Source organism: Lacerta agilis, chromosome 17 (genome assembly GCF_009819535.1).
Source record: "Lacerta agilis isolate rLacAgi1 chromosome 17, rLacAgi1.pri, whole genome shotgun sequence".
NCBI classification, from domain to species: Eukaryota; Metazoa; Chordata; class Lepidosauria; order Squamata; family Lacertidae; genus Lacerta; species Lacerta agilis.
In genome coordinates this window covers 8,198,486-8,222,966 of record NC_046328.1, presented here as the reverse complement: position 1 = coordinate 8,222,966, position 24,481 = coordinate 8,198,486, and the positions used below count along the sequence as shown (strand labels likewise).

The following is a 24,481-nucleotide window of genomic DNA, read 5'->3' as shown; positions in this document are numbered from 1 at the left end:
GTAACTGTCTTAAATGCAGTTGACGAATCGGCTACGAATCTGTTATAATTTGGTCAGTCCTAACCTGTGAGCCGCAAGTTCAGGTCAAGTGACAGAAGTGAGCAGAGCCCCATTTTCCAAAGCCCTCAGGGACGTGACGCGTTAGAAAATACCTCAAGAGTTATTAAAGAGGTGTGTGCGTATGTGTGCACGCCATGCTTTTGCTGCATTTACCTCAGAGCAGCTGAGGCTCTCTCACACAAAAAATGCCTCATGGAGGGAATTAGCCACTTCCTTGGACAGAAAATCACCCTCTCGCAATCCCCTCGGGCGGACAGCGTTCCCTCTTGCACTCAGTAAAAGTAAAATTAATCAACGATTTGCCTTATTTTCACACCTATTCAAGATGTGATCCCCGAGGGAGACACCTTACTCAGCCTAATGGCCTGTCTGCCGCCTAATAACTCAGTTCTGTAGGACTCCTAAGAGGATTTTGTTTTCTTTGTTTTAACACAGGGGTAGGCAACCTAAGGCGGGGGGGGGGGGCTGGATCCGGCCCAATCACCTTATCAATCCGGCCCGCGAATCAGCGTGTTTTTACACAAGTAGAATGTGTCCTTTTATTTAAAATGCATCTCTGGGTTATTTGTGGGGCCTGCCTGGTGTTTTTTACATGAGTGGAATGTGTCCTTTTATTTAAAATGCATCTCTGGGTTATTTGTGGGGCCTGCCTGGTGTTTTTTACATGAGTAGAATGTGTCCTTTTATTTAAAATGCATCTCTGGGTTATTTGTGGGGCCTGCCTGGTGTTTTCACATGTGTAGAATGTGTGTTTTTATTTAAAATGCATCTCTGGGTTATTTGTGGGGCATAGGAATTCATTCATATATTTTTTTTCCAAAATATAGTCCGGGCCCCCACAAGGTCCGAGGGACAATGGATCGGGCCCTCTGCTGAAAAAGTTTGCTGGCCCCTGGACTAGCTCAACTTTACCCTACACCTCTCTGCAAGCTCAGTGGCTGCCCTCAGGTGTGGTTGAGAAGACATTCACACGGATGGGTGTGTCCGTCCATTCCAGTTTCTAATTTTTCCAAAGTTTAGTCCTCCACATCAGTTTAAAATTATTATTATTATTATTATTATTATTATTATTATTATTATTATTGAGTCCTCATGAAAACCCAACAGTATTTCATTGTGCATTTCTCCTAATACACATCTTTTTGTATGGGATTTTGCCTAACAGACATGCTTTTGCAAGCATCTCCCCCTATGCCATGCATTTGGGTATGTTGTAAGAGCATAGGAACATAACAAGAACCTTCTGGATCAGGCTAGTGTCCCATCTAGTCAAACATCATGTTAAAACAGTGGCCAACCAGAGGAAGGATGACCATAGGGAGGAGCACAGAGTGGAGAAATGCCATGGAGCATCTGCCCCAGCAAAGCATGGCTCTCCTGTATCGCACTCTACAGCCACAGCAGGCACTGTAACCTTCCAACAGTTTGACTTCACCTCTGAAGGTGCACTCCTCCGTTGTCTCCTGAGGCAGAGGGATGCCAACCAACCAGAATGTTTTCAGCCCACGGTTGAAAAAGGTTGCCGACCCCTGTTTTAACATATTCCTTAGGGCTGCCTTTTGGGGACGAAGTCCTCCTAAAGCAGCATAAAATACAGTAACCACAATACAATAATCCAGAACAGGATTAAGTGGGTCGTACACACGCACACACAAAAACACGCACAGAGGCACCGATGTTTCTGGACTGCAATGCCCATCATCCCCGACTACCAGCCAAGCTTGCAGGGGCTGATGGGAGTCGGAGTCCAACAACATAGGGAGAGCCACCAGGTTCATCATGGCAACTTGCCATTTTGGCTACTACATCTTCCTGGAGGCAGAATTCCTCTCCATACCACTTGCTGGGAGCTGCAGGTGGACTTCGGTTCTGCTTTTGGGCTGCCCATCACACACACAAACACACTTCCCACTGGGTAAAACAAACAGGACTAGGCCTTTATGCTGGGGAAATTTACTGCAGCACAAGCTTGGGATTCACAATTATTATATATATAGGTTTTAACACAGGAGGAGGAGGAAGGGGAGCGGGCAGAGGCCATCCAAAACCAAGCTTAGTCAGCAACATGTCGCCGACCCCTTCACCTGTTCACAGAGCCCATGCCAACCCTGGGTGCTTCTTGCAAAGGCTTGCCGATGTGCACATTCAATGCCAAGGCATGCTGACTAATGCCGTGACAACTTTTTGGCAAGGAGCAAACCCTTCTCCTCTTCCGCCACGTGGAGGGACAAGCTGAGCTCATCCTCAACATTTGGGCCAGGGAGTAAACACACAGGTGCCTGGGCTGGGGGGGTGGGGGGGGGCAGAGCAATTCAAAACCTGCCATTGCCCTGCAGTTGAGGGGCAAAGGGAGTCCAGAACGCAGCGCTGAGCTTGCAGACCCAGGAGTGGAATCTAGGAATCTGGGGCAAAGTTACACGCGCCGAATTGCTGCCACTTCAGGGATGGAGGGCCTGCAGCGCGGGCTCAATGCCGGATTACCGAATAGGCAAAGTAGGCATTGGGCAATGGGCCCCACACCTTTTAGGGACCCTGCGAAAGTAGATCAAAATAATCAATTTGATCTTGAAAGAAAATTACAATCAAGCTTTCTTAGCTCAATGTTATCCCACTACAGCACTTGCACAAAGGGGGGGGGGGCAAGATTTTGACTGCCAAGAGGCCTCTACAGGGTTTAATCCTGCACTGCACAGGCTAGGTGTTGCACCTGAGATTGACTATGGCACATGTCAGGCACCAGGCCCAGACTAGGGCTTGCCCCTCCTGTATTCTCCCTGCCCAATAAATCCAGAACGCAAAACGGTCGCTGAGCACCAAGGTTATACACAACACTGTAACGCACACCTGCAGCAATGCCGTCCCACATTTGGAGTTGTTTTGCAGCACACTTGCTCAAAATCTGGTCCTCGCTGCACTGTGTTGGTGTCATTGTAAAAACAACAACAACACACGTTTCTAGTCCTCATTGATTCAGGAAAAAAAGCTTCAAAACAGGTGGAGAGCAAACATTGTGCAGAGAAAGCTAGGAAATGAGGATGAAGGATTCTGTGTGGCAGAACTATTGGCAAATTTGGGGAACTGGAAGGAAGCTTCAGTGTGGCTCACAGCTTCCCAGCTCCTTTGTCTTCCTCCTGCCTTCTAATAACATCAAGGAGCATCTGTTCTGTTTCTTATACACATGTATGTAATGTTCTTATCATTCCCAGTTGATCTTTCTTTTATACAGAATGAGGTGTTAGAATTGCAGACCCTCCAAGTGTGTCTATTTTCCAGGGACAGCCCCAGATTTACAGAAGCCATCCCAGTTTCTGATTTTATATTGGAACGTGCCACTTTTCCTTAGGACGTCTCTATTTTCAGCAGAGAAATGTTGGAGATATGGAGTTATCCAACCCTGAAGCCATCTGAAGGCAGCCCTGTACAGGGAAGTTTTTTTTAATGTTTAATGTTTTATTATGTTTTTATATATAAAAACATGGGTTGGAGGGCACTCAGAGTAGCTGGGGCAACCCAGTCAGGTGGGTGGGGAGGGGGGGAGAAGGAGGAGGAGGAGGAGGAGGAGGAGAAGATTGGAGAAATGTTGTAGGTTATGGAATTGAACAATTTCAGACTTACTATTCTTCCACAAAAAGAACACGCTCCCCCCCCCCCCCCGCTCTAAACTATTCCTCATATGCTCCAAGGCAGCCCTGTATAGGGAAGTTTTTAATGTTTGATGTTTTATTGTGTTTTTAATATTTCTGTTGGGAGCAGCCCAGAGTGGCTGGGAAAACCCAGCCAGATGTGTGGCGTATAAATAATATATTATTATTATTATTATTATTATTATTATTATTATTACTACTACTACTACTACTATTATAACTTTTTAAATTGTAATTTTAATTAAATTTTCAAATTATACATTTCAAAATGAACATTTTGCACAATGCCATATACCCGCTGACTTCCCTTCTTTTCCTTCCATAGTTCCAATTTACTTATCTATCATTCCTGCATATTTTGCCATTCTCATATGCTAACTTTCTAACTGCAGGCATTAAAAGGGTTCAAAGAGGAGGAATCCCAGCCCCTACGTTGGTATTGTGAATGCAGTCCTTTGTACCTTGTTCTATCACACTCAGCCTCAGCGAACACAATCTGGATGGTGGTAGCTGTCATTTTAAATGCCACACTCAAGAAGTGTAGCTAATCTTTAAAAGGTCTCTGCTGTTAAGAAAAACAAAGTTTTCCAAGAACAGAACCAATTATTCAGATTGGCTGGCTCCTGCTCTAGGAAATATAACTCCATTAAGACCAAAGATTAGCTACCAACTAATGGAGAAAGTGAGGGGGCAGACAAAAGAGCATTACAAAACAGTAAGCAAATTAGGTTCCAGTTTAAAAAAACAAAAAAACAATTGTCAAAATGCCTCTATCTGTGACATTTTTCAAAAATCTTGCAGAATGGTGTCCCTGTGTCTATGCCCATGAAGAAAACACACAAAATATGGTACCGGGCTGAACAACTGTCTTTTGAAAAACCACAGTTTCCCACTCCCCTATCTTTTTCTTTTTTTTAATTTAAAGGAAGTTTCTAGTCCTGTTGGTGTAAAGATAAACTTGAAAGATACTAAAGGTACACTGGTGGAGATTTCAGAACCCAGAGAGAAAGCCAAAATAAGAATTCCAACTTCCAAAGGGAGGTATTCCCCCCCCCCGACTCCCCCTACTGACAAGCAAAAAGCTGAATAATGTAAGCAAATTTACGTAATTTATCTAGGTCATTGTATCTGGGCATTCTTGGTACAAAGTTTTGGGGCTAGATGTAGCGTGCCAGAGTAACCAGGTGAAACAGGAACCAAAATAACTACATCATCAAGTGGCAATAAATAATTCCCTTAACAGCTGCAGTGTGGGAAGGGGCAGGTTGCGCACTGCCAGGTGCCTTAGTGCTCACACATAGGAGTTTAAATGCATGCATGCTCGAGGTAAGAGCATAGACTCGCAACGCAGTAGGCACCCAACTAACTAACTAGATCTACTAACTTTAAAAGAGGAATAGGCAAATTTGTGGAGAAGAAGGCTGTCAATGGTTGATTCACTTTGCAGGGCCTCTATACATCTTCCCTGGGACACGTGTAATCCCATACTGGCATTTGAGATCATAGACACAATTCAGTCCCTTGCTAAAAAAGCTTCCTCTACTTAACCTGAGCTTCGGAAACTTGCCTGACTGGTGTTCATAGGGAAAGCATTCCAAAGTTTGGGCACCACCACCAGAGAGACCCTGTATTTGCAGTGGGGACATGCGAGAGTACAAGGCACCTGAGACTACTATCCTTATGGTTTGGGCAGATCTATATAGAAGGCCCTATCTGACAGGTGTTGGGTTTTTTTTTGCCACAGCTGAGACATTTTGGAGCATAATGGCCCGATCTTAAAAGTAATAATTTTGTCTATATTTTTAAAAGCCACGTGGTATGCACAGTTCTGCCGTCAAGACTCCTCTGCATTCCGGCTGCTAAAACCCAAATAAATGATCTTGACTCATCATTCATAAAACATTACAACGCTAGCTCCGGAGGGGAAATAAGAATTCAGTTTTTTAAATCTTTCCGTTTCAGCAGCTCAACATGAAAGAGGTTTAAGCGGCCGTGATCAGTGGGGCTGGGATAGAAGAATTCATCTCCCCCCCCCCCCCCCATGAACCAACTTAGCACCAAATTAACAAAAAGGAGGTTGACAGCCTTGATTAAAATTGTTTGTTTAAACATGGCCAAAAAAACATTCTGAGGGATGATTAAACATGGAGAGACATCTTTAATCTTTTAAGTTAGCATGCAAGACTAAAGGCTTTTAAAAGGGAAGTGTGTTTAGTGGCAGGAGGAAGAAGTGGAGGGACATGCATTCTAAATTCACCGTGCATTCAGAAGAATGGCTACTTAAAAATCCAGAAATATAGACCCCTGTCTCCATTTGGAAGACATCACAAACATTTGCAGATCTGGTGTTAGCGTGTGTGTTTTTTTTAACTTTAAGTGCTAAAGGAAGAATTACTGGAATGAAGGAGAACAGCAGGAGATAGGCCCATTTCTCATTTGGGGTAACTAGGACAGCTGGTTTTTGGAGGCGTTTTATAGGAACTATCCCCCTGGTATCAGAGTTGGAGGGAGCCTTGCGAGCGAGCTAGTGCAACTCCCCACAAAATGGAGGAGTAGAAAGGGTTGCGGCTCAGTGGTGGGACAACTGCTTTGCATGCAGAAGGTCCCAGGTTCTCTCCCTAGCGTCTCTGGGTAGGACTGGAGACATGTAATCGTGGGGACAATACTGAGTTAGACGAGCCTGTGGTCTGACTTGGTACAAGGCGGCTTCCTACGCCTGTAGGTTCTCCATCCAGGTGGGGTTGGGAAGCGCTGTATCTCAGCAGTAGAGCACCTGCTTTGCATGCAGGTCTCAGGCTGACAGGTAGAATGTAGCTTCCTAAGTTCCTGCACAGTAAATGCAGAGTAGCCCCAACGTATGGCTGCCTGCACTCCTCTTGAAGGCTTCCAACAAGGAAGAGGCCACCAGCCCTCTGAGTAAAGGGTTATATCAGGGGTTGCCAACCTGGTCCCTACCGCCCACTAGTGGGCGTTTCAGGATTCTAGGTGGGCAGTAGGGGCTTCTACCAGGGGCGAACAAAGGCACCGTGACACCTGGGGTGTCAAACCACTATGTATGGTGCATGTATGGCTTCGCTACGTACATCGCATGTGCTGTATGTAGTGACGTCGCACATGCACTGTACATAGCCGTTTGCTGGCGGCGGTGCTCCAGCGCCGTATGGACGGTGCCAGGATCCTCCGTTTGCGGCTGTAGCGGTGACGGAGGGATCCCACCGCTGTCCGTACGGCGCTGGAGCAGTGCTGCGGGCAAACTGCTATGTACAGCGCACGTGCGGCATTGCTACGTAAAGCGCATGCACCATATGTAACGACACTGCACATGTGCTGTACATAGCGGTTTGCCCGCAGTGCTGCTCCAGCGCCGTACGGACGGTGCCAGGATCCTCTGCTCGCGGCTGCAGCTGCGAACGGAGGATGCTCCACATGTGGCTGTGGCGGCGCAATGGCTGCCCTGTGGGGTACCTTCTTGTCACCCCGCAAGACATAGAACCCGGGGCGCGCGCGCACACACACCCACCCTGTTGCGACGCCACCGGGTTCTATGACACAATCTGAATCCTCCTACCATCGAGCACTGGTGGGAGGTAAGGAAATTTTACCATCAAGAAAGATGCATTAGTGGGCAGTAGGTATAAAAAGGTTGAATACCCCTGGGTTATATTGCTGTACTGCCTATACCATGAAGAAGCTTCTTAAAAGCAAGCTGGTAAGAGTGCAATTGCCCTCAAAGTCTTGTCTGTAGGTTTCTCAAAGGGATCTTGTTGACCACTGTGGGAACAGGATATTGGACTAGATGGGCCTTTGGCGTGATCCAGCACGGCTCTTCTTAAATGTTCTTTTACTGGATATTAATTCTATATTTGTTCAATATGTTATTATACGTCATTTTGCGGGCTTGTTTTAGGGTCAAACAGCAGGCTATCCAGCATGTGGCTCCGACTGGTGCTTGCAAGGGAGACCATTGGGGTTCATGTAACTTACTGTGATTTTTAGCTAATACTAGAGGTTTTTAAAAAATAAAAAATAAAAGGGGAATAGTTGTTGAAAGGAGGAAACAAAACAAAAAACCTAGAGTCCCATCTCCTTCCCCCCCAAATGGGGTAGGGGAAGAGGTATTAAAACTGGGTTTTGTTTTTGGGTTTTCCAAGGTTAAAACATGAGATTAAAGAGCAAGATGTGGTTGTTGAGCAGACAAACATTTCCTAATTTCTTTCATCCAATGAGCCTGGATTGCTAAACCTTGCTTCAGGCAAATCATTTGCAGTATTTAAAAACAAACAACCAAATCAGCAAAAGGAGGGGGTGGAGGACTTAATTGCAATTGTCTTGTAAACAGAAAACCAACTGTTGAAAAGTAGCCCAAACAAAACCAGTCATTACTGACCTAGATTATATACAGTGAATGAGGGCTCAGGGCTTGGAGATTATCAATGAGGAAGTAATGTCCAAAGGAGCAGAGATGACAGGCCGCAAACTAGTCATTAGCACAAAGCAGTGCTATTCCAGACTTTGCTTTCGCAATAGAAAACAACAAATGCTGCACTTTTCAGGGTCCATGTCAGACTTTAGCGGACCTCCTCTGTAAGCAAAAGCCATAGCTCAGAGGCACAGCATCTGCCTTGCATGCGGAAGGTTCAATCTCTGACAACTTCAGGTAAGCCTGCAAGAGAACTCTGTCTCAAATCCTGGAAAGAGGCTACCAGTCCGTGGAGACAATCTGGATGTCAGCTTCCTATGTCCTCCCACCAAGTCACCCACCAACTCCTCCTAAACACATTTACCCTACATACGGTTATGTGTTTGGGTGGGAGGGTGTGGGGCCACAACTAGGTTTTGATTTGTGGTGGGCGGTCATCAGGTTAAAGATGTCCAAGCAGGCCCACCCCCTCCCTTGAGGTCATTGTTAGTGACAGGCTGGGTCTCTAACTGTCCTGAACCCCAGCGTACCCGAATAGTACACACGGTCCCAAGAGTGGTCAGAAAGTCCAAATGGTCAAATACCAGTCCAGGTCCAATGTCAAGAACCGCAAGGTCACGTCCCTGCTTCTGCAGAATATCCAGGGTATCTGGGGTCAGTCCCAAGTCACAGTCCAGTGACGTTGCCAAAGCATGGTCCATCAATGGAGAAAGTTGGGCAAACACTGAGTCTCCCCCCTTATAGGAGAATTAGGCCTCTGAGTACTTCATAACATTACATGCCTCCACATGAAAGCCATAGAAAAGTACTTCTGGCATGTGGGTGGGATCATGGAGTCACAGAACTGCATGAAGGAACCCCAAGAATCATCTAGCCCCCTGCAATGCAGGTATCACAGGTAAGTAATCCCTGACAGAGGGCCACCCAACCTCGGGTTTAAAACACCCAATGAAGGAGCGTTCAACAGCTTCCCAAGCTGTTGTTATCATTGGACCTACCGCTCGAGTCAGCACAGTTGCATGGAACTTCTCCATACACCAGGCAAAGTGGTAGGAGGAGTTTGTCTCGCCACGCCCCTCATGAGGGGGCAGGGCAGGATCCAAGCCAACCTTTGCACATTGCAGCAATGCTTCCAAACTCCCTAAACCCCTAGAAGAGCTGAAAGTTGATCAGAACTCCCCCAAAACAGGGACAACAGCACAAAAACCTTAAGCACAAGTTTAGCAGAATAAAAAAAAGCAAACAAACAGCAAGCCGCTTACACATTCCAGGTGCCACATCGGAGCGGCAAACATTTCAACGTGCTATTTAGGTTCTGCCAAAAAGGGAAGAGACACCAGGGATGATACTTACTGTGCAAGTAATCTGCCAGGTCTCCACCATTGCAGTACTAGATCGGGGAAGGGAGATAAAGAGAAGTCTGTAAGCAAGAGTTTGGTTAAAAATTCTTATCTCACCAAGGCTCTACAATAAAGCACAGAAACAATTGTTGTCTAGTTGTTTCCTGCCTTAAGCGGCAGTTCACAGAACTCGGGCCGCTTCAGAAACTAAAGAGACTGGCCTTTCCCAGTTGCAAAATGCCAGAGCTTAGGATCTGGCAACTGCGGTGTAGGTTTGTTTCCTTCATTTATTCAGCTTCCAAGTATTGATTCTTGAAATGCAGGAGACATTTGGGTAGGGGTAGTTAACCAGTGCCCTCCAGATCTTGTTGGACTCCAAATCCCACCAGCTCTAGCCAGCATAACCAATGGTCAGAGATCGAGGGAGTTTGGGATCTCAGGTTAGGGCTTTCTGGACACATGTGAGTGTGGATCCCTGTTTCCGCTGGATCCCTTCCCTTCCCCCACCCCACCCCAACCCACCCCACCCTCAACTTCTGGAGTCTGAACAGAAAGTCTTCATGCCTACACATTCACAGAGATTAGGGGTGGAACCAGCAGGCACCGGCACAATCCCTCTCCCCCTGCTGAGTAAAAAGCCCCCTTCTAAGGCAAATATATTATCCCAAGTTCTGTCGTATTGACATAGTCCAGCTAATATGAGCAAATCCTGTTCTTTCTCCGCCATTGCTTTTAAGAGGATGTCCATGGCTAATTTAGTGACCCTTGAGACCAAAATTGCAGAAGCCTTCCAACAACAGCCAAGCATTTCATTTTAGAAGGTCTATGCTGGCACCAAGACAGTAACCCAGGCAATAGGTTGGCTTCCTGTTCTCCCTTCCCAAATAGTGTTTTTTAATACAACAGTCTTGCAGGCAACATTATGATTTTTTAAAATTTGAGTGCATCTTTTTTTCTGAATTAAAACCAGAGGCATATTTTACTCTTACACTTAAAATATATATATCATTGACTATTTATTTACATGCAGGGATGGGAAACTGTGACCCTCCATGTATTATTGTACTCCCATGACACCTGGACAGCTCAGGATGCTGTATGGACATCTGAGATGACATAGATCACTCGGAGAATTTTTACTTACAGAACCATACCCTACAGAGTTATCACGCTGGTGACCAAAATAAAAATATTTCCCGCCTTTGCTCTTGCACTCTGGAATGCCCTCCATCAGTTGCTTCTGACATCTTGTTGTAAACAGTCATGGCTTCCCCCCAAAGAATCCTGGGAACCATAGTTTGTTGAGGGTGCTGTGAGTTGTTAGGAGATCCCTATTCCCCTCACAGAGCTAAAATTCCTAGAATGGCTTAAAACTCGATCCCATTTCCCAGGGGACTCTCTGAGCAGAACATGATTCACTTGGCAACTTTCAGCACCCAGGATTTCTTGGACGAAGCCATTAATAGTTTAAAGTGGAATGACGCTGCTTTCGGAGTCTAGTGCAGATGAGACCTAAGAATAACATTCATCTTTGATAAGAATTCAGAATTACTCACCTCCATAACCAAGTAAACAGAGTTGGCCATTTCCTAAAAGAAGAGAAAGGAGATGGGGGAGAATGAGTTATTTTTCCAAAAAAGGTTTGGATCCAGTTGACGAAGCAGAATACAATGTGGGTGCCAGAGAATTTAATGCAGAGTTTACCAAGGTGTTCAATTCTACATGCCTTTCCCTTTTAACAGCCCTGAATCATTTAGGCCCCCCTTCCATATTCCTTGGAGGCTCCTGGGTACTCCTAGCTGCACATTTAACAAACATACTTGCTCGAGTGCAATATCAAAAGCCTTCGCTGTTTCCAATATTAACATAGTCCTTCGAGGCTTCATAACTACAATTTCTGTAAAAGGAACATGTGCGCTGGAAACTGAGGATGGGAGATTTTTAAAAACAAACCAACCATGGATCATGGGGAGAGACAGATAATCCAAACCACTAGGACTAGAAATTGGAAAACTTCTAAACCTCCAGATTATTATTATTATTTTTTGCGGGGGTGGGGTGGCGGCATTCAGTTACAACTTATAAAAGCGACTCTATAACAGGACTGGTTTAGTAGTTGCTTTCAACGAAAAACAAGCACACATGAATTTTGCACCTTACACAAGGCTGGCCTGTAATATTCGGCAGAGAAGGGGGCTTGTGCCCCACCCCCAGATGTTGTCAAACTCCCATCACCCCTTGCCAGCACCTCCAATGGTCAGAGGTGATGGGAGGCAGGGGCCAGAAACATCTAGACCGCCAACAATTCCCTGTTCCTATGGTATATAGGGTGGCGCTGTGGGTTAAACCACAGATCCTAGGGCTTGCTGATCAGAAGGTCGGCGGTTCGAATCCCCACGGCGGGGCGAGGTCCTGTTGCGAGGTCCCAGCTCCTGCCAACCTAGCAGTCCAAAAGCATGTCAAAGTGCAAGTAGATAAATAGGTACCACTCTGGCGGGAAGGTAAACGGCGTTTCCATGTGCTGCTCTGGTTCGCCAGAAGCGGTTTTGTCATGCTGGCCACATGACCCGGAAGCTGTACGCTGGCTCCCTCGGCCAGTAACGCGAGATGAGTGCCGCAACCCCAGAGTCGGACACAACTGGACCTAATAGTCAGGGGTCCCTTTACCTTTATGGTATATATAAGCATGTATCAATCACCATCTTTCAGCAGAAAGAACCTCACAGGGTTGTTATAATTGCAGGGGGGGGGAGCAGGGAGGCGAGACCTTGGACCCCCATCCTGAATTCTCTGGAGGGGCAGTGCTGTTGCCTGTTAAAATTTTGCAATGTGTGTGTCTGTGTGTGCTTACTGTCTTTCCTTTTTGCCAATTCTCATTCTGCCTCATTTTTTTACTCTTTCTTTTTTAGAGTTACCTCGTCTGCATTTGGGCAGAAGAAATAGAATAGAAAATGCTAGTAGAAACAAATAATGAGCTGCAAGGAAGCTGTGGCATTTCATTGTCTGTTGCATTTCGGCTTAAGCGCCTATCACATCACGCCTTAACTAACTGCAGGTAGCTTGCTCAATATTTATTGATAGAGCGGCCGTCACCACAGAGCAGGAATTGTGTATATCCTTGAAATATCACATTCTACACCAACCAGCTAAAGTCCACACTGTCAGCATACAGTCAAAGTACTATGCAAAGGTGGAAGCCAACTACTTTGCATACAACGGATTCTGACACAAATCCAAAATTGCATGCCGTTAAGCTTTATGGCTCCTTATATCTTCCCCCAAGTAGCCAAGGCATCTCTCAGGAAGCGAATGTTGCATAAAGATTAACACAGTTCTTTTACGGACCGTTAAATATAATAAGAACCTCAGGTAATGGAGGCGGATAATGGACTGTACTTGCCAGCTAGCAGCCAGAGACCCTCCCCACCAGCCATTAGCCAAGCTGTTGTGATAGCACAGAAAGTTAAAAAGCAATCCAGATGCTGAGGGGGAAATGTGGGTTATGGGATGTTGGCAATCAGTGTACAGTGGTACCTCTGGTTACGTACTTAATTCGTTCCGGAGGTCCGTTCTTAACCTGAAGCACCACTTTAGCTAATGGGACCTCCCGCTGCCACCGCGCCGCCAGAACACAATTTCTGTTTTTATCCTGAAGCAAAGTTATTAACCTGAAGCGTTATTTCTGGGTTAGCAGAGTCTGTAACCTGAAGCGTGTGTAACCTGAAGTGTATGTAACCCGAGGTACCACTGTAGTTCTGTTTGGTTGGGGCTAAAGCATGGGTAGGCAACCTAAGGCCCGGGGGCCGGATGTGGCCCAATCGCCTTCTCAATCCGGCCCGTGGACGGTTCTGGAATCAGCGTGTTTTTACATGAGTAGAATGTGTGCTTTTATTTAAAATGCATCTCTGGGTTATTTGTGGGGCATAGGAATTCATTCATTTGTATTCTTTCCAAAATATAGTCTGGCCCATCACAAGGTCTGAGGGACGGTGGACCGGCCCACGGCTGAAAAGGGTTGCTGACCCCTGGGCTAAAGTGCAGAAGGATATGTGGGTCAGACAAATCTGAATTGCATTTACTAACTGAAAATTAATCAGCCAGGGTGTCTACTGCACAGAATTACAAGAGGCTTTCTCCTCTATTCTTCTAGAAAACATTGTGGGTGAGGGGTAGAAAGAAACAGAAGGAAGGTGAGCTGATAATCAGGTGAATAAATGGTTTGTTGGCCAGCACAGCTATTGCAGCTGCTGTTTCATGAGGAAGGAGGCTAGGAAAGGGATTTGAGTGTATCCAAAATATCCACAGTTTGGGGCATTGTACCCCCTCTGACAAATGGACCATGGCTTGCCCTACTCATCCCACCCCAGTCATTTAAAAAACAAGGCAGAATAAAGGTTTTAAACTACTGTAAGCCTGTTTTGATGAGGAGGCAGAAAGTGGGTTAGTAACGTCACTTTTTCTAACCACTCACTGCTGAGCACAGAGCTTCTGCCGTAAACACACACAATCAGGTTCTCCCAATTTCTGAAGATAATATTCTATGAATCTAGACAAAGCAGGGCAAATGTGCTTTCTCAGCAGGGGTCGCTGTTCATATTACGCCCATCGCTACAAACGCTGTCCTGCTTTATTTTATTTTATGCATGGAAATCTCCACTCTCTGCAAAAAGAGGCATTACTGTACCTGTATATATTTTTCCTGCCTCTTCTGCAGAGATTTGCAATAATAACAATAATTCTTCCTTTCTCCCAAAAGTACAGGTAGCACCAGGGTTCTCTGGGAGACAGCAGTGGCAATGATCAGGTATTTAAAGCAAAGACCATTGTGCTGATAGAAAGTATCAGCTTCACCTATCTAAGTCAAGTGGTACCTTGGTACTTGAACAGCTTGGCTCCCGAACGCTGCAAACCTGGAAGTAAGTGTTCCCGTTTGTAAATGTTTTTCGGAAGCCAAACATCCAACGCGGATTACACTTGAATGCAGGAAGCTCCTGCAGCCAATCGGAAGCTGCACCTTGATTTTCAAACAGTTTCGGGAGTCGAACGGACTCCCGGAACGGATTAAGTTCGAGAACCAAGGTACCACTCAACACAGACAGTGAAGCAAAGATTCCCCACTTCTTGCAGGGGGAAATTAACAATACAAGGAAATGAACAGCTCGTCAGTATGTGTTCAAATGGGACCCATCGCCACCCCAAACACAAAACATTCAACCAGATCCCGAAGTTTCTGAAAGTCCGCAGTCCTGGCAGCTGTTACCATAACAAGTTGAACAAAAGGATCCCTTTTGTTTAAGTCACAGTGTCATTCCCCTCGCCCCATGAGATTTCAAGAGAGCCTTTATCAAATTTCTGCGGACGACAAGAACAGTTTGGCTCGCATTCCAAATAGAAGCAGGTCAGGTCAGCTTGGATGGACACGTTCAAATCAGTTTTTCTTTTTTTAAAAAGCTTGGAGATAACATCTAGGCACCACCGTACGAGGTGGTCCTTGTAAAAGCACTACCCTATTGTAGTATTTGGATTTCTTCAAAGAGACCAATAATTTATTTTATTGAAGGATTTATATAATACCATCCTATGTGAACTATCAAGGCGAAGCACAGGGCCATAAAACATAACATATAACAAAACCAACATGAAATAAACATTACAGTGGCTGCCTAATCTTAAACTGTCTAATCTCAAACTGAAATAGGCCCATCTGGAGAAACAAGGTATTTGAGAGACACCCCCATCGTTCAGCCCGGACACTGAGATCCAGCGCAGAGGGCCTTCTGGCAGTTCCCTCACTGCGAGAAGCAAAGTTATAGGGAACCAGGAAGAGGGCCTTCTTGGTAGTGGCGCCCTCCCTGTGGAACGCCCTCCCACCAGATGTCAAAGAAATAAACAACTATTGGACTTTTAGAAGATATATGAATGCAGCCCTGTTTAGGGAACCTTTAAATACTGGATGAATCATTGTGTTTTAATATTCTGCTGGAAGCCATCCAGAGTGGCTGGGGAAACCCAGACTGATGGGCGGTGTATAAATAATAAATTATTGTTATTGTTTATTATTATTATATGAAAGTTAATGGCAAGGGTATCTCTTGGCTTCTTCTTGTAGCACAGGGGGCAACTGACAGGCGTTCCTCCAGATGATCTCTTCGACTGAAGTAATAATAAGGGGAGTAGCAGAAAGAAGCTCATTTCATAACCGTTACTTGAGTATTCCTATTTCAAAACATTCATTCGTCAGGGGCAGAGTTGGTCGTCATTTCTCACAAAGAAACAAAACCCCAGCGGACAAGATGCCCAAACTTCACATGACTTCCGAACACCAAACTGAGTGTTCTTTCCCGGGGGATGCAGAGTAAATTATTCTCAGAGTGAAGAAAGTGGGTAGAGAAATGCTTCCTCACCCACTCATTACTAGAACCCTTTTTATAATATTATTTTATTCTTTCTTCCATATAGAAAGTTACTTTTTTTTTTTTTACTCAACCGTTATACAGTCGAGTTTGGTTGTCGAACGCCTTGGTACTCGCACGTTTCGGCTCCCGAACGATCGAAACTCGGAAGTGAGTGTTCCAGTTTTCAAATGTTCTTTTGGAAGCCGAACGTCCGGTGCAGATTCCGCTATTGTTTCCGGAGCTGCTGCACAATCGGGAGCCACGCTTTGGTTTCTGAATGTTTCAGAAGTCAAACGGACTTCTGGAATGCATTCTGTCTGTAAACCAAGGTACGACCGTATTGCAAATCAAGAAAACTAGTGAGTTCCTGCTCACCCAACATTGATGTTTATAACCCAAAACACATACAATTGTGGTTTTAAGGTTGCGTTTTTATCTAACTTCATCCCTTCCAACATGTTTCTTAATATGTTGTGCTATTTTCTTACACTTCAAACCCCTCTGTGGTCTTCACAGAAATACTCGGGGATATCCAATGAAGTTGAAATGTTGGGAGCATTCAGGGCAGACAAAAGCAAGAGCTAACCTTTGGCGATAGCCTTTGGATACTGGCTGCTAGGAATCGCAAGTGGGGAGAACACAGTTATACATACAGCAGGGGCTGGCCAACCCCTGAGGCAGGATGAAGCCCCTGAGTCTGTGTCCCTGTGGGGGCACTGTGCACCCTGCCAACTCTGGCAGAAGAGCAGCACTGGCATCACCACCGATTTCCAGTAACAACCATGCCGGAACCCACCATCGCTGCACAACCGAGGTCAGAAATGCTTTGGCGAGGGCAGTGCAGCAGCGGCAAAATGGGCATGGCATCCCTGGTACTCAGGTGCTGTTTATGGGCTTTCCATGGGCATCTAGCCCGCCTCCGTGAGAACAGGATGCTGGACTAGATGGGCCTTTGGCGTCATCCAGCAGGGCTCTTCTTATGAGACCTTCGGAAGCTGCCCTAAGGTAAGGTAAAGGTAAAGGACCCCTGGATGGTTAGGTCCAGTCAAAGGCGACTATGGGGTTGCGGTGCTCATCTCGCTTTTCAAGCCAAGGGAGCTGGCATTTGTCCACAGACAGCTTTCCGGGTCATGACTAAACTGCTTCTGGCGCAACGGGACACCGTGACGAGTGCTAGAGCGCACGGAAACACCATTTACCTTCCCGCCACAGCGGTACCTATTTATCTACTTGCACTGGTGTGCTTTCGAACTGCTAGGTTGGCAGGAGCTGGGACGGAGCAACGGGAGCTCACCCCGTCACAGGGATTCGAACCGCCGACCTCCTGATCAGCAAGCCCAAGAGGCTCAGTGGTTTAGACCACAGCGCCACCCGCGTAGACAGTCCTGAGCAGAAGAATCAATGATCTGACTCGGTGCGCATGTAGGGGCAGGGCTGGTGTAATGATGAAGGCAACTTCTAGCGTGTGAGCCCTAAGCCAGGACAGACTATTCACCTATATAGCCCAGTATTCAATTGGCAATAACTCTCTTTCATCTTGGGACAGAGCTCTTTCCCCATCACCAATACTTTAGCCAGTGAGTAAGCCTGTGATGACCAACCTGGCTGCTAGGCAGGTGTGCTTAGCTGCTGAGCTATGACTATGATGATAAGAAAAGGTGGTCCAACCTGTTTTTCTCCCCCCCCCCTCCAACACCGAAGCAACATTTCCTGTCTGGGCTCTCTATAACAAGATGATTGTTGCCATCCTGATTCCTGACTGCTCGTTCAGGCCTTCTGCTACCCACGTAAATAGGATGGGTGGAGGGGGTGGGGAAAATGTACCGAAGCCAAACAGGAACCAGACTTTTTTCAACACCTATGGCTATAGAATAGACGCAGGATAACCACTTACTCTACCAACAAATAGGATGGGGGGGATTCAAATGGCAGCATGGGTTGACGCCACTGCAGTAGAAACATACAAAGCTGCCTTATGTGGAGTCAAGCCATTGGTACATCTAGCTCAGTACTGTCTACACTGACTGGCAGGATTTCAGAGAGGGATCATAGAATTGGAAGTGACCACAAGGGCCATCCAGTCCAACCCCCTGCCAAGCAGGAAACACCATCAAAGCATTCCTGACAGATGGCTGTCAAGCCTCCGCTTAAATACCTCCAAAGAAGGAGACTCCACCACACTCCTTGGCAGCAAATTCCACTGTCGAACAGCTCTCACTGTCAGGAAGTTCTTCCTAATGTTTAGGTGGAATCTTCTTTCTTGTAGTTTGAATCCATTGCCCCGTGTCCGCTTCTCTGGAGCAGCAGAAAACAACCTTTCTCCCTCCTCTATATGACATCCTTTTATATATTTGAACATGGCTATCATATCACCCCTTAACCTTCTCCTCTCCAGGCTAAACATACCCAGCTCCCTAAGCCGTTCCTCATAAGGCATCGTTTCCAGGCCTTTGACCATTTTGGTTGCCCTCCTCTGGACACGTTCCAGCTTGTCAGTATCCTTCTTGCCTGGCACTACTTCAGAAATGGTAGGGATTGGACCTGCAGCCTTCTGCATACAAAGGAAATGCTCTTCCACCTCGACACAGAAAACCATTATTTATTGAGAACTGGTATAAACACAGTGGCTAAAAGATGGGCGAGACAAAATCAGGAAGAACCCAGTATCTTGGCTCTACCACGAACGCATTGGGTGCGATTAAGCAAGCCAGTCTTCCGGCCTCTGTTCCCAACCCAATTGCAATGTGTGGGATAGTAATCCTGATTCGCCATAAAGGAGAGCTGCTAGGAATTCCGACTCAGTAATGTATAAAGGGTAAAGGGACCCCTGACCATTAGGTCCAGTTGTGGACAACTCTGGGGTTGCGGCGCTCATCTTGCTTTACTGGCCGAGGGAGCTGGTGTACAGCTTCCGGGTCATGTGGCCCTGGAGAGCTGCTGCCGGTCAGAGCGGACAATACTGGGCTAGACTGAAAATAGTCCAAACTGGCATAATAAGGCAGCTTCCCTTCTTTAATTTATTTATGAAGATTTTATACAACTGTGGCATATTTGACAAGCTTGCTGCACAAGTAAGTAGGTGGCATGTGCCTGTTTTGTTGGAAACAAACCACCGGCCGTGTGAAGGCATAAACCAACGTTTTAGGCCATATTCCCTTGCTCATGAAAATGCAGCTACTCTCTTCAACAACTGCTGCGTAAACGGCGTCAGCATCTCACAGCAACAGAGACAGACCAAGGTGGATATGCAAAGGTCTTCCTTTCTTGGGAGTTATAAGACGCTTTGCTAATTGGATCCCAGGAGGCATTGAATTCAGCTCCCCTCACTATTTATGTGTGATATTTAACGTCTGGTTGAGGATTGCCAGCTCTGATGACCTAATTCTGCCTGTTGTCCTGATGCTAACTCGCTTCTGCTCTGTCTAGGGAACCAAAAAAAGCTTCCGAAGCAGAGGTGACTGCTTTCTGTGTCTCTGTGTGCTTCCGTTTCATCTGTCTGGCTTTTGCAAACACAGCGTTTGTTCGGGGATCACAGGGAAATACAAACAAATGGCTGCGGCTATTTTTAAAACCATAAGCGGTTCTAGTAAAAAGCAAAGGGGGGGGGAGAGAAACAGGGATGTTTAACCTTCAGTAGACCACACAGTGAAGGCTCTTTACACAATTATGAAGCCTGGAAGCAGGTCAAAATTAATCTTATGAGAGGCGGAGAAAGAAAAATATTTTTAGAGCAGCGGCAGAATGACCTTGCCTGCTTCGCAAGACCTAGATTAGGCTCACAAAACATTCTGCATTCCGTGGATTAGCTTCACATCGAGCAAAAAAAGGTGGAAAGGCGCCATATTACACCAGACTAAAAAGAACCCAATATTCCAAGATATGGAATATCTAACTATTTGCATGAAAGGTGTCCATGATTTCTCCGCTAATCTAATCTACACCTGCCACACACAAGGACTGCAGCGAGACTGGTGTGCCTGGGAAAGGAGACAGGAGAGGGCAGAGAAACGCAGGCTGTGCTTGAACATCAGTTTAAACAAGGGGAACCAATTTTCAATCTGAGGGCCAAATTCCCTTGGGGGGGGTCTTCCAGGGGGCCACATTCCAGAGTCAAGGGCAAAAGTGAGTGGCACAACGGATGCAACTTTTACCTTTGCACAGTAGGCTACGTTCCAGCCATGCAAAAATAAGTTGGTTTCCATGTGCACAGAGAAGATTAGACGGACATCCATCCATCCAGGAAAGAAAAGGCATTCACCATTCTAAGACACATTTCAGGCAGACAAAAAGCGCTTGAGGACAACATGGAGCTGGACCAGTGAGAAGAACAGTTTGGGAAGTGGTTCCCAAATATTCTCTCCCCATTTGAAAATTGCTGGTGGTCTTGGCTGACCAACATGTTTTGCCACAGGTTAAAGCAGGGGTCGGCAACCTTTTTCAGCCATGGGATGGTCCACAGTCCCTCAGACCACGTGGTGGGCCGGACTATATTTTGAATTTAAAAAATGAATGAATTCCTGTGCCCCACACAGAGATGCATTTTAAATAAAAGGGCACATTCTACTCATGTAAAAACACGCTGATTCCCGGACCGTCTGCAGGCCGGATTGAGAAGGCGATTGGGCCACATCCGGCTCCCGGGCCTTAGGTTGCCTACCCCTGGGTTACAGCAACTGCAATAGACACTGCATGGTTTTCAGTCATGCATCTCTATGGCTTCTTTCATTTCGTTCTATTGCATTACAATCCACACTCCATAGAGTTGAAACACAATTAGAAATCAGTATGAACAGTTAATGCAGACCATGCTAAATAAAGTTCATGGACCACTGTTTGGGAGGCCTTGGCACAGGGGGCCCCCAGGGGCCAGTTTGGTTGCGGGGCCACATTTGTCCCTTGTACCAGATGTTCCCCACCCCTGGCTTAAACTATAGGGCAGCACAGAGATTGCAAACCTGCGGGACTACAGATGTTGTCAGAACTAAAAAATTCCCCATCATCCCTGACCATTTGCCATTGCCAACTCAAGTTTATACGGACAAACACAAAGACTGAATTCACGGGCACCACAAAACTCACAGGTGACCAAGCCTCTTTCACTGTTATGAGTTGCTTCCACTGTTACAGAAGCCACCAAAGTCTGCCGGGGGGAGGGGGGGGCATCTGTCCTGTATTCCTCAGGACAGTCTCCTGTTTCTAAGAGTCCTCTGCTTGGAAGGTCTTTCCAGTCCAAGTCCAATTTAAAGACAAAAAAAAAAAACCCTAAGAAGGGACAGCAGGTGGAATTGTAAAAAGCAACCTGAGCAGGCACACAAGTCACACTGGTTTCTGCGGAGTTAAATCAAAGAAGTCCAGCCGCTGGAGCAAGGACAAGACAGGGTTTATTGCACAACAGGTTACAGTCAAACTGCACCCCGAGAGCAGCGTTACAAGAACTTTTAAAAACTCCTACCATATCCCAGAATACAGTTTGGAATCATCATTACTACATCACGAAAGGGAGGGTTATACATGATTAACATATAGGAAAAACAATATTAACATATGGGGGGAACAGAGCAATATCAGGGAGATAGCCCTGAGCAAATGTGAATGGTTGTTAAGTATTGGCAAGGATACCTTGAGCACTTATCTGGGAGAGAACAATGGGATTCCGGTTGAGGGATATTAGCCCAGTGGCTTCCTGAAGCACCCAGAGATTACCTGCTGAGGCATTTCCCTGTATTGCGGAGAGATGGGTTCCCTTAAGGGCATCACTCCATACCCCAATGAGTTTACTCGGGAGGAGACTTTGCTTAGGTGACCCCCCCCCATAAATTCCTTAACAAACACAATGAAAGCAGGAGTTAAATGCTATTAAAGACATGACAGCAGTCACGAAATTAGAAGACGCCTGCTTCTTGGGAGAAAAGCAATGACAAACCTAGACAGCATCTTAAAAAGCAGAGACATCACCTTGCCGACAAAGGTCCGTATAGTTAAAGCTATGGTTTTCCCAGTAGTAATGTACGGAAGTGAGAGCTGGACCATAAAGAAGGCTGATCGCCGAAGAATTGATGCTTTTGAATTATGGTGCTGGAGGAGACTCTTGAGAGTCCCATGGACTGCAAGAAGATCAAACCTATCCATTCTCAAAGAAATCAGCCCTGAGTGCTCACTAGAAGGACAGATCCTGAAGTTGAGGCTCCAGTACTTTGGCCACCTCATGAGAAGAGAAGACTCCCTAGAAAAGACCCTGATGATGGGAAAGATGGAGGGCACAAGGAGAAGGGGACGACAGAGGATGAGATGGTTGGACAGTGTTCTCGAAGCTACTAACATGAGTTTGGCCAAACTGCGAGAGGCAGTGAAGGATAGGCGTGCCTGGCGTGCTCCGATCCATGGGGTCACGAAGAGTCGGACACGACTGAACGACTGAACAACAACAACAAAGACATGAGAATCTGACTGCATGCGAGTTCACGGCTCTCTCAATAGGGGTGAGCTTTCTCCCATGACACACCCCCCCCCCCCCGCTGCTGCTGCTTCTTTTAATCCCCAGGCCAGAAACCTTACACCGTGGATAAATGTCACCCCTCAAAACCCCACGCAGACCAGTTTTGGGCAGAGAGAGAGAGAGAGAAAGAGAGAGAGACAAGAATCAAGTCATAAAATAGCTTCTGAAGTGGGTGTTTTCATAATGGAGACGTTGACAGAGCCCGGAGAAAACAGCCGTGTGAACAACACACGAGTAACTGGAGATGATCCACCGCTGCTGCATTCAGAGAAGCACAACCACATGCCAGTCTCCGATTACTCTTGGGAAATAGCCACGAAGTCACCTTACTAAGAGCTCTGAGTAATGCTGCCCTCGGCTCCAGAAGGAAGTTTTAAGAGGATGGTAAATAGCCCATGTCACCACCCCTTCTCCAATGTGCCATCAGGTGACGAGGAGAGAAATATGAGGCCTGCTAAGGCAAACATGACAAATCCACAACCCTGACTAAGAGCACCATCACCATTTTGAAAATGACAAAATGGACACACCCTCCAAAAATCATCACGTCACGTTGCCCTCGTGAGGTAATTTAGATTTTAGAAGGACGTGCTCACTCAATGAGACGTTTGAATGCCTCTCTCGCTCGAGGTTTTGACATTCATTTTCAACATATTTTAAAAACATTTTAAAAGGGGGGGGGTAGAATGAAGGGTTGCACTTCAGACTATAGTGTGATCGTATTAACAAAACAAAAAAAACCAACAAAATTGATTTATTAGTTTCATTATTTTTGCTTGTGCTGTTTTGTTTCCTCGTGTAGAATTTCAGTGTCATTCATGTGAGTGAGATGAATAAGCACCCAACAATCAAAGACAACGGGAGAGGTTTCACCCCAGCAATATATCTGTCAAAATTACAAATATCTAAATACAGACGGCCGTTCACCCTCGCTAGATTCAACGTGCTGGCCATCTGCCTTTTTGCAGGGCAGATATGTGGGTAAACCGTATGCAGAGCGAGTCTGCCCCTGCAGCCTGATAGAGGTGGAAACTGTCTCTCATGTCTTGCTAAGATGTCGTTTTTATGAGGATATACACTTGGTCTTTATCACCCATGTTACACAGAAAATTCCAAGTGGGTCTGAACCTCAATGCTTAAAATCCCTGATGGAGGATAAGGATCCAGAGATCACGCTTGTTGTTGTTCAGTCGTTCAGTCGTGTCCGACTCTTCGTGACCCCATGGACCAGAGCACGCCAGGCACGCCTATCCTTCACTGCCTCCCGCAGTTTGGCCAAACTCATGTTAGTAGCTTCGAGAACACTGTCCAACCATCTCATCCTCTGTCGTCCCCTTCTCCTTGTGCCCTCCATCTTTCCCAACATCAGGGTCTTTTCCAGGGAGTCTTCTCTTCTCATGAGGTGGCCAAAGTAATGGAGCCTCAACTTCAGGATCTGTCCTTCCAGTGAGCACTCAGGGCTGATTTCTTTAAGGATGGCTGATTTCTTTAAGGAGAGTCCATGGGACTCTCAAGAGTCTCCTCCAGCACCATAATTCAAAAGCATCAATTCTTCGGCGATCAGCCTTCTTTATGGTCCAGCTCTCACTTCCGTACATTACTACTGGGAGAACCATAGCTTTAACTATACGGACCTTTGTCGGCAAGGTGATGTCTTTGCTTTTTAAGATGCTGTCTAGGTTTGTCATTGCTTTTCTCCCAAGAAGCAGGCGTCTTCTAATTTCGTGACTGCTGTCACCATCTGCAGTGATCATGGAACCCAAGAAAGTGAAATCTCTCACTGCCTCCATTTCTTCCCCTTCTCCTTGCCGTGGTGAAGGGGCTTGAATTACTCAGGGAAGCTATGGACAGGTCAAGATGGACAGGTCATAGTGGAGAGTTTGGACCAAACATGATCCACCTGGAGAAGGAACTGGCAAGCCACTCCAGTATCCCTGCCAAGAAAACTCCATGGACAAAGAGATCACGCTAAGGGTGGTCAAATCTTGTGCCGCTGCCATAAAACTCAGGGAACAAGCTGTGCTATTACAAAGACTAAGGCCTCAGATGCAAACTCTTGATAATATTTTAGAGACTAAGACCTAAACCACATTTCTAATGGCTGTCATATTCGTATCGTTTATTGT

The 24,481-nt window shown here is 46.1% G+C and overlaps 1 protein-coding gene across 2 annotated transcripts in view; it reads right to left on the bottom strand.

The window, feature by feature from the left end:
- Nucleotides 1-24,481, bottom strand: part of ULK1 (unc-51 like autophagy activating kinase 1) — a 114,951-nt gene that overhangs the window by 76,097 nt on the left and 14,373 nt on the right. For both annotated transcript variants that reach the window (XM_033136352.1, XM_033136351.1), the window contains exons 4-5: nucleotides 11,021-11,053; nucleotides 9,478-9,514 (exon numbers count right to left, since the gene is read on the bottom strand). In XM_033136352.1, the coding sequence (XP_032992243.1) occupies nucleotides 9,478-9,514; nucleotides 11,021-11,053 (70 nt within the window). The remainder of the gene's footprint in view (nucleotides 1-9,477; nucleotides 9,515-11,020; nucleotides 11,054-24,481) is intronic.